The following is a 10,382-nucleotide window of genomic DNA, read 5'->3' as shown; positions in this document are numbered from 1 at the left end:
AATAAACTTTCTTTGACAACAAACTTTAAATTGAATTCACACTTTTCAGATTCTTGACTTCTAAATTTGCAAACGTCACGGTGACGTTGATAGAGCTTTAGTAAGTAAATTGACTGTACATGATTATTGTGATGTACACTGCGGTTCAAAAGATTCGTAATCTTTATGTGATTTCACCATCCTGTTCCAATGATGTTGTTTTCATATGTTGATGACATGCCCAGTAAAAACATGATGTAAACATATGTGGTTGCGTTGCAAACTTGTTATTCTGATCTTTGTTCAACACTCATCCTACATAATCGTGATGTAATCAGCAGGCATGCTGAAGGTATCAACAATAAAAGTCACACATACTTACGACATATCGCTGATATAATCTTCTTGGTTACATTTATGAAATGCAATACACACATTGTCCAAACATGGATTCTGGAACATGAATCCAACCCAGATCTTGATCGGTTTGATTTTGATTCAATTTTAATTGTCATTTTATTGTATTGGTATTGGTATCTCGATTTTGATTTCTGATTTCCTCTGTTGGCATCATTTGGTTTCCTTTTGGTCACAATACTTTGCTTACTGGGGCAACACAGTGACATGAGACGCTGGATACGTTCCGGATGTACCGTACAAATAAGAAAAACAACAATGTTTGTTCAACAAAAAGACTTTTAATGTAAAGAAGTAATTGTAGGTAGCCATAGAAGAAAATCCCAATGATATATAACAAAAGAAAAGGAAATGATGAGCCAATCCCCATTCAGTCAATATCTATCAGTACGGTACATCTTCTTGCCACTAGTTTTTGCCAGGGAGAAATATATTATTGTTTGGGGGTTGGACTTTGAGAAACTTGAGGATGAACTGAGAGGCCGATTGAGAGCAACAAAATTCGATGCAAAGGATATCCAGTCAATCCTTTGGGTTCCATACAAGGACATCCAATGAGCAGAAAAAATCACCATGGACTAGTGATGACCAGGAGAGATCAAAATGGGTCAGCAACTCTAGAATAACGGCTGGACAGACAGATACAAAGCGAGATGAAGGCATAAAGCAGCTATACTTCACTTACCAAGAATATCATATCACGATCGGTATGCAAGGTCGACAGATGTTCATCGGACCGACAATCTTCGCGGCGGTGAAATTGAGTTACCTGAAGTCACGCAAAAGCAGAAACACTCAGTTCATCTAGTACATGTTGCACAGAAAGATGTGTCGTACTATACCCACCAAGCCTTTCAAGTTGGGAACTGATTGGTCTTTGGTTGTATGGCCTAACTCAGGTCCGTATCAATAAGAAGAGTGATATATGAGGTCGCGCGAAGGTGGAAGGCGGGGGTCATTGATCAAAACCGAATCAAATCCAAGCAGCCACCGAGACTGATGAACGAAATTGGATAAGAAGGGAAACGAGGGAATGGATATGATAGTAGTATAGAGAAAAGAAAGTAAAACAAAGAAGAGATAATAAAAAAACAAGTCAAAGAGCGGAACAATGTGAAAAGTGATCTGAGACTTGTTGTCAAAAGGGAAATGACTTGATTTGAGTGAAGGTTTTCATGACTTGGTTTTCCAAAAGTCGAACCTCGGGTCTCGTGGGCTTGCTTGCGACAGAGCTTTGGTATCAGAAGCTCATGAACAATCTACATCACTGAGCGGTCCAAGATGAAAATTATATGTGAAGTACCTGGTGAAATCATAATGGGCACATTCAGTTTATGTTGTGGTCAATTTATGTTCTGATGAGGTATCAAGATACCTCGAGAATTTGTGTTTTCAAATTATGACCCAAGTACATCAGCTCTACATATATTTTACAAAAATTCAAAATCCACATCACAATTACAAAACAGATTTGTCACTGGTAGGTAAAGTCCCATGTTTCTCAAATGTGATTACAGCTATTTCGGAAATTCGTGTCATGGTCTTCATTTTTTTTGTTTTTCTTTTTAGGTTTAAGTTAAATGAGAACCGATTCAGTTTCTGTATGATCATACCGGCTTTGTTAAGCTTACGGCTTGGCAAAGATGTGTGTAAGCCCAAATTTATGTTTGGCAAACTCGGGGGGTTTGATCTCGCTGATCTTTCGTCTTTCCCTCTTTTTTCATTGGGGAGGATCCGTCGTCAGGTTTCGAGATTCTCATCCACCATCTCCAGCACCCCTCAACTCACTCTTCGATCTTATCGTCGACCCGCTCAAATCCTCGCTCTGGACCATTTACAATCGTGAGGGACCGTTCCGAACCCTCATTTGGATATCCCAGTCCGGCTGATACTCTGTTTACCGTTTCTTTAGGCTTCTGAAATGCGAGTACAACCATGCAAGTACGACGCCGGCATAAAGGTGCTGGCCTTGCAGTTACTCAAGGAAGGCAGCACCATCGCTTCGGTCAAACGCCAGCTTCGTAGCCCCGTCAGTGACCGAACGATCGCACGCTGGAAGGCCCTTTACGCTCGAACTGCTTGTGTTATCCGTGATCCTGCTGAATACGAGAACCTAGGCCGACAGACCACACTTTCAGATGACGATCGGGAGTTCATCATCGGCCTTGTGGATCGAGATCCTACACTCTACCTTGATGAGTATCAACAATCCATGTATCGCCACACTGGTCAATGGTCGGCTTTGTCCACTCTCGCGACAGAGCTCAAGAATTGACTCTCCCTCACGCTCAAAAAAGCCCGAACTGTCCATCCAAACCAGAACCCCGCCAAGTGTGCCAAGTTCTTGAATAGCGTTGGCCAATTGAATCCCAATATGATGGTGTTTCTAGGGATGTCTTGTTTTAACAAATGATACTGAGATGATACCAACCTTTCCTGAATGCATCAGACGAATGCTCAATCATGGAGCGCTCACTTTATAGAAATTTTGCACGTGCAAAGCGAGGCCAACGTACGAGAAGAATCCCCCGAGGTCGTAGTAGCAAGCGCTACACTCTTTTACCGGCGATATTTCAAGGTGGTGTATTGGCAATGGCATGTCAAAGTGGCAGCTTTTTGCGCAAAGACTTTGAGTCTTTCTTGAAGCATAAACTTGTGGGTTATTGTTTTAATTCTCTTTATGTAGCCAAAGAACATATCTAACAAGTCTTTTGATACAGTTGCCGGTCATGAACCCCTACCCGCAAGCTAACTCGGTCTTGATCTTAGACAACGCTAGTATTCACCACGGAGGCCGAATATCAGAGTTAGCCGAAGAGAAAGGAATCCGCATCGTCTATCTCCCAGCCTACTCACCTGACTTCAATCCTATCGAGAAGGCTTTCTCAGTATTGAAAGCTTTCTTTGTACGATCCCAATTCCTTCAACTAGCTAATCGAGATGAGAAGGTAGATTGTATCTTGGACACTGCGTGGAGAGTTCTCTCAGGTTCCCTCATAAATCGATTATATGCTGTTTGTGGCTATTGGATATAGTTGCACAAAACATATTATACTTCTTTTTTATCAAATTTGTGCTACTTTAACACATCCACTTGGCTGTGTTTCATAAACATGAGTATTAGTGTTATTGTTTTTAATTTTGACCAATTGGTAAAAATTTGTTAAATCTCATACATAATTTCTTATAATCGTACCAGTTATACAATACAATTTAACATTATGTTCAGTAATACAATAAATTGATACTTCAACCCATTTAAAAATCGCACTTTATGACTATCAAGGTCACTAGCTGAGAGTAAATGTGAAAATCATATTGGAGAAACTTGGTACTGAAAGTTCACCTATTCATGCGATCATGACACTCTTGAAGTGAAGATACGACATGAAATTTTCAGCCCTGCACATTTGATTGATGTCAAACATGGCATTTTGAGTTGATCCCAAGTCATTCTTGGGTCTCTTATGAACAATTCCTGAGCTAAGACACCCCACTTGAGTGACACAAATGGGATTTTCAAAGATATTTCTTGAGATTTGTTATCAATGTCAAGTGATTGATTTGAAAATATGTCATTGCGGTGAGGCTCTTACAAATACAACTAGTATGAGGCCAATATAGATGACATATATAACAACAACACTAACAAACAGCTCAACAACTAAAAAGATGAAGGGTGACCAGGACACCATAATACTAGTATAATGCAAGAACATTTGCAAATAATAATAATGCTAGAGACTCGAGGTAACAGATACAAAGATTTCTAACATTCATCCAAGAATGCAAATCAATCCTGGGTTTTTAGATAGTTCAAGTAAACAATTATAAGGACTTCAGATGATGAATGAAGCGGGGTACTGCTTTCCATATGTCCTCGGCTTGAGCAAATGGGATACCCATAGTGCGGAGGTTGGCGATAGAATAAGTCTCGCGGTCAAGGAATCGAAAAAAGTCTTTGATTCCTTCGTTTTCTAAAGCAACACGAGCTTTTTGCTTGTCGGGACCGATTCCAGCAAAGGTGAGGAAGTCGTTGAAAGGAACTGGACCAGGTGGCGGCGATAAAGCACGAGTGGTTGGATTTGGCGTGTAAGCTGGGGGATGATTACCGTCAGGGTTTCCATAGTAGTTATGATGAACTACAGATGGAGTACTTCCAACGGCAGACGGGGCTGGATTTATGGCATACCCAAGGAGGATAGCCTTCTCGCGCTTGTAGTCAAGAACTCGTATGTACTTGAAGTCGGGGCGAGCCATTGGCGGATTGACCTCATCCACCCCTGGAACACCGTCAGCCTATTACCAACAGGTGAGACAATCAGCTACACATATCAAAGCATATGTTGGAAGCTAGTAACTCACCCAATCCTTAGCCCAGGTACGGATCCTGGAAGTGTTGAGCAACAACACTTGTGCTGAGTTTGCAGGATTGACTGCGGTGGCGATGTTCTCACCAGATGCAAACATTGCTTCAAATCGAGCCATTAAGATTAAGTACTTCCTTTCAGTGGGATCTAGAGCATCAGACTGAGTAGAAGGAAATGGTGAGATTCAAGAATAAGAAGATGTTATGAGCAGATTGTACTTACATCAGTTGACATCTCACTACCGTCATCAGACGGATCAGGAGAAGGATCACGATTGCCGCCATCCAAGATTTGAGATGCTTGGGCATTGGTTCTTGGATTCGCGTGTATGAATTTAAAACCCATGTTGGTTTCGGGAGTGTGGTTGTTGGCCGCCTCAAGAAATTCCATAAGAGAAGCGTTATCATGCACTAAAAGTGATCCTTGACCTTAAAACGAGGAGCTCCGTGAATCCAACCCTCACAGAAAGCCTCGCCATCCGCAACCGCCTCCATGAGAGGCCTTGATATACCAGGCTTAACCAGATTACAGGCTTCCAAAAGCCTGCGTTTGAACAGGTGCCAACCGAAAGTGGAATAAAACGACAATTGAAGCTCTTTCTTCGCAGGTCGGGGAGGACGGTAATTCACCCATTGAGGAACATAGGGTTTCAACGGGGCAGCAGGCTTGTTGGGCTTGCTCTTCGATTTTTTTGCTTGGACTCGAATCTCAGGAGGGGGAACCTTCTGCCACACGTTGAACTGGATTTGAAAAGTTCGATCTTTGTCATCAAACACAACAGGCTCGTGATCAGTGCCGTTGGTCATTGGTACATCAACTACAGTTCAGACATCGAAGTTTTCATATAACAAAACCACATCAGTAGGTGTACTACGCTAATATAATTGACCAATCAAAAATACACAATACACATACCTTGACCATGTACCGTTCCACTGACATCGTTCATTGATTGGTCACCTACAGTTCCAAAGAAATTCGAATTTCCAAAGCCTTCATTGAGGCTTCATTGAGGATGTTGTACCTTATTGGACAGGCACAAAATCAGTCATCTGGGTACCAAATATAGATTTGGAATTGTGATGACTTACTGCGGATGCGGTACAACATTCTGAGAGATCATGTTCGCCTCATGGGATAGGGCGCGGTAGTCACACATTGGCGAAAACAAACTATCGATATATTGTCTGCAACATAGCGAAGCAAAAGGCAGGATCAGATGGGTCTGAAGACGAAAAGTAAGATAGGTCAAGTCCCTCACTCTTCAGTTGTATATGACATTGAATGGATGGTTTTTGCTGGCGCGAAGGATGAGACAATAGCACACAAGTGCTTTTATGTATGGAGTATGTGGCAGTGCCAACCTAAAAGCGTTGGGGCATCATTATGCCGAGCATTATGCCGAGTCATCAATTCGGCACAGTGGAATGACCACCCGGTCTTGGGCATCCTGATCTTAGTCAGTGATCATGATCTTGACACGTGATCTCTTCAAGGCTCTTTGAGGTAAGCCATATAAGGATGATTTACAACTGTATGGTTCCTCATTCAACTTAAACCTAAAAAGAAAAACGATTTCGTTTTGAAATCATGACACGAATTTGCGAAATAGCTGTACTGGGGGTGTTTTGAACACATATTTGCCCTTAAAGTTTGCACCGTAGTGTATATAAAATGAAGTTTATAAATTGAAGGATTGGGTAAATGATGATCATGAATTCTTTAAAACCGATTTATGTAAGATCTTTCATCACTTTCAAAGTTTTGTAAACTTTTCTTGTTTTCTTTGATCAATTCAGTTCTCTTACTTTACAACTTTATCAATTGACCATTCAGACCAACCAACAAAGAATCATCAAATCCGTCTGAAATTCATCCAAGCGGTATCTTCATCGGACTTCGAGTTAACATACATAACAGATTTCGGTTTAGAAGGTAAAGAATGTGGGTCATCAAACCATTGATTTCATTCATGTTCTCTGGAATCTTTTTAGGTCAGTCTTGATTCGATCCATTCAAATTGTTGATTATGACTAAACTAAGTTTTATGAACATTCCTCTGAAATGATGATCGATCATGATATGATAGCTTTGTTGATCGTCATGGATCATAAAGTGAGATCATCACCTATGAACTTTCAAGAAAGGTGATTTACGCTTCAAGAGGATTTCTTAAAGAAACTGAAACCTGATCCATGAATGCCTCTTTACCCTTTGATTTATGATGAAAACAATAGATCAAAAATGATTCCTCAACAAGTAAGTAAACCTAATCGGAAGTTTGTCTTGAATTTTTCTTAGTACGAACGAAACTGATGAATTGGTTTGATGGGTCATGCTGGTGATTAGAACGAGTTAGGAAAAAGAGAAGTACCTAAATATACCACTCAAACGGTTCCTAGAGTTCCTGCTTACCTTAAATCAACAAACGAACTTTATTAAAACGACCTGTGAAGTCTTTGTTTATCAAGAATTTTGAATTGGATGAATCAAAAAAATCATTTGTTGGGGTTTGATAAGATCACAGTTCTTTTTACTTTTCTTACTTATCAGTTTTCAAATCTTCAATCCACTTGACTTTCTTTATCATTGTTAAACTTTTTTCAGATTTTAGTAAAGAGTTTTCAGTTTGATTTGTGTTGTACACCAATCACAGTATCTTTTTTATTTTTTTTCAATTGGTTTCTATCAAAGATTAAAGACTTCAAAACCTCAAGTGTTGAATCATTGTCAAAAACCAAGATCTGGTAATCAAACCTGTTGTGTCTTACCTTGTTTGACCTCGAGTTCTCAACACTGAATCTATTTATATGATCTGATATGTGATTTGAGATTTTGCGTCTCTGATTCTGGGCCCTATCAATCATGATTTGAAGTTTTCGGTATATATGTCAGGAAACCAAGTGTTTTATGAAATCTTGAATAAGTTGATCAAGAGTAATAGTAAAGTTGATTGATTCACATCAATTTGAACTCATGAATTCTAGTGTAAGATGAGTAATGGATATTTCTCATCTTTAATGGTTTGAAAGTAATTTAAATCTTTCTGATGCTTCACTATATCAATTGGTATTCTGTGACAATTATCTCTTGGAAGAAGAAAATGGATCTTGGCTTTGGTAGCTTTGAAACCAATGTGTTGAATGATCCTAGTTCATCAATCATCAGTATTTTGTCAATTCAAAAAACATCAAGGGACTTCCCTGGAAGCTCATTGAAGCCCGAGATGCGCATGGGTACTGAAGTTGTGAAGAAAGAGATAGGAAAGGGTAGTTCAAATGATTTCCTTGTATAATTGGTGGTTTGAAAGTTGAGACCTTTGGGGTTAAAGTACGCCAGGCGTGTTCTCTTACTTCGCTTCAAATTACACTTCTCCTATACTACAATGCCATGTCCATATCTCGTATGAGTCTGTCTGGTGCTTATCATATCAAGTTTCCTTCGTACCTAGATACACGATCTTTTGTTTTGGTAGGCTTGAAAGGACTTGGTGAAGTTAAATTGAAGATTATCTTGAAAGATGTCAGCTTTTCTAACTCGTCTCTCTCAGCAGCTGCAGAGCCTGCGCTCACTTACGCTCTATTTACAAATCTGACTCTAACACCGTATGTGCAGTTGTTAATCATCCAAATATTGTCTTGAGATTGGTCAGCTTGCGTAAATTTTCTATTCAGGTGAGCTGCAGTGGCATAGACTGTGCTCACCCAAACCAAACCCAAAGATCTGAATGTTGCACAGTTTCATCGTCCATGCATCATCAGCCATATTGTCTGTAGAGACGAGCTGCACAAACCTCGGACACTAACAATAGAAGAAGTTGCATAAAAATATGTGTACATATTTGCATCAATACTTGGTTTGGTGAACTGATTGGAGATCCTTGTTCATTGCGATTCACATCGAAGAGGTTTGGATATAAATCCTTATCATTTTTTTGGTCAGATAGATAATTCGTGCTCTTTATCTACAATCTTGACCTTTACATTTTTGCGCTCATCTTTCATCTCTGCAAAAGAAAATCTGAGGTGTCTTGCTGAACGCATCATCACTTGAACCATTGTAAAATTCTATCGATTTTCTATCTCAGCACAAAAATCTACATCTTTTTCCCTTGGCTTCTTATTACTTGAAGAGTTGAACCATCAAATCTATCAAGTTGCCATCCCGGCAAAAACAACCCTATTTCTCTTTGCATTCTTATCAAAATCTGTCCTCTAACAGAAATTCAAAAGAAGTTCATCACAACCGCCACCCACAATACAGGACAAGGCAATAAACTTTCACCGTCGAAGTCAGATCAATCGCCACCCAAGCATATTCGATTCTTGCTTCCTTTTCAAATCGACCACATTTACAACAAAATAACAACAAAAATGCCTACACAAAAAGCCTATGTATTCAAGATGAATTTCAGGAACGTATTCCTTCTTTACTTACTCAGTATGGAAAATCTAGTCAAAGGAATCATCCCGAGTAGTGGTCCGGTTCATGCCGACTTAGGTGGTACATCTACCCTTCATTTGTCGGCTCCAACAGTACATAATCCTATGGAGCGTGGTCCAATAAATGAACAGAATACACCTCAATACTATGAAGGTCATTTTGAGAAGTACGATAATACGTTCTTGAGGCATAGAAAAGCATTACAAGATCATACATCTATTCCAGATCCATCCAAACAGACTATTGAGGATGAAAATGCATTATCTCGTGGTCCGAACAATGATGATGAAGAACATTCATTGACTTATGGTCAAGTAGCAGGAATAGTCTGTGGGGCTGGTATGGCTGGGTGTTGTTTATTTTTGGGAGCATGGTTGTGTCACAATAATGAGAGGAAAAGGAACAGTTCCTCTTCTTGAGACTAGGTTTTTGTTTTTCAAATCTTGGGTTGATATGGGATAAGTTGTGAAAATGTTTGAAGGAAGAGAAGAAAGCACAAAAAAATCACCAAGAAGCTGGCTCATATCTTTTGTTCCTTGACCACCACTACCTCAAGTTCTCAAGTTTCACCCTTGTCTCAAAATCGGTTGCATTGTTTTCTTCAACTCTTACTGCAATGATCTGTTCTACCTGTGACTTATATTTTGCCTTGTATCTCTGGATTATTGAGATGTGTTTTGAACTTGGTGTAGGGCTTATACATTACAACCACATTGTGGATGGAGTACATACTAGTCTTTGGAAATTTGATCTTAACCCTCTGGTGTCTTTGAACTTTGCCTTTCCACATCTAGCCTTCTTGTGGTGGTTTCCTTTCAAATTCTCTACAAATCCTTATGTGTTCTTCTAGAGTTAGCAATCAAACCACTGTGAAGAGTTCTACACTCTGTTTCGGGATCTAGGAAAAAATGTCTTTGCTTTATTTTGCGCGTTTTTGTGTGGGGTCAAACTGTTTGTTGTGTTCTCTTGATCTTGCCTCAACATGTCAAGTTTCCTTGTGAGCACCAACCAAGACACAACTTGATGATGAATTCCATGATGGAGGGTTCTGTACAGGCATGAAGACTATGCTAATAGCAAAGGGTCTCAAGTTGTGAGGAGTCCTCTAATGAAATAGAAAATTAATTTTTGTTCACTAGCATTGATACCAAACACATTCAAGCAGAAGTTCCT

The 10,382-nt window shown here is 39.7% G+C and overlaps 2 protein-coding genes across 2 annotated transcripts; one reads left to right on the top strand and one right to left on the bottom strand.

The window, feature by feature from the left end:
* Positions 1 to 5,176: 5,176 nt before the first annotated feature.
* MELLADRAFT_69779 (uncharacterized protein) lies at positions 5,177 to 5,925 on the bottom strand (the record flags this gene model as incomplete). Its single annotated transcript, XM_007418893.1, has 3 exons — positions 5,177 to 5,583; positions 5,682 to 5,770; positions 5,858 to 5,925. 3 exons carry the CDS (start codon positions 5,923 to 5,925, stop codon positions 5,177 to 5,179), a joined length of 564 nt encoding a protein of 187 aa, XP_007418955.1.
* Positions 5,926 to 9,139: 3,214 nt separating this feature from the next.
* Positions 9,140 to 10,111, top strand: MELLADRAFT_114088 (uncharacterized protein; the record flags this gene model as incomplete). The annotated part of the gene is made up of 2 exons (XM_007418904.1): positions 9,140 to 9,535; positions 10,004 to 10,111. The coding sequence occupies 2 exons, from the start codon at positions 9,140 to 9,142 to the stop codon at positions 10,109 to 10,111; spliced, it is 504 nt and encodes a 167-aa protein (XP_007418966.1).
* Between the last annotated feature and the right edge of the window lie 271 nt (positions 10,112 to 10,382).

Source organism: Melampsora larici-populina (genome assembly GCF_000204055.1).
Source record: "Melampsora larici-populina 98AG31 unplaced genomic scaffold MELLAscaffold_111, whole genome shotgun sequence".
NCBI lineage: Eukaryota > Fungi > Basidiomycota > Pucciniomycetes > Pucciniales > Melampsoraceae > Melampsora > Melampsora laricis-populina.
This window is presented reverse-complemented; position numbering and strand designations above follow the sequence as displayed.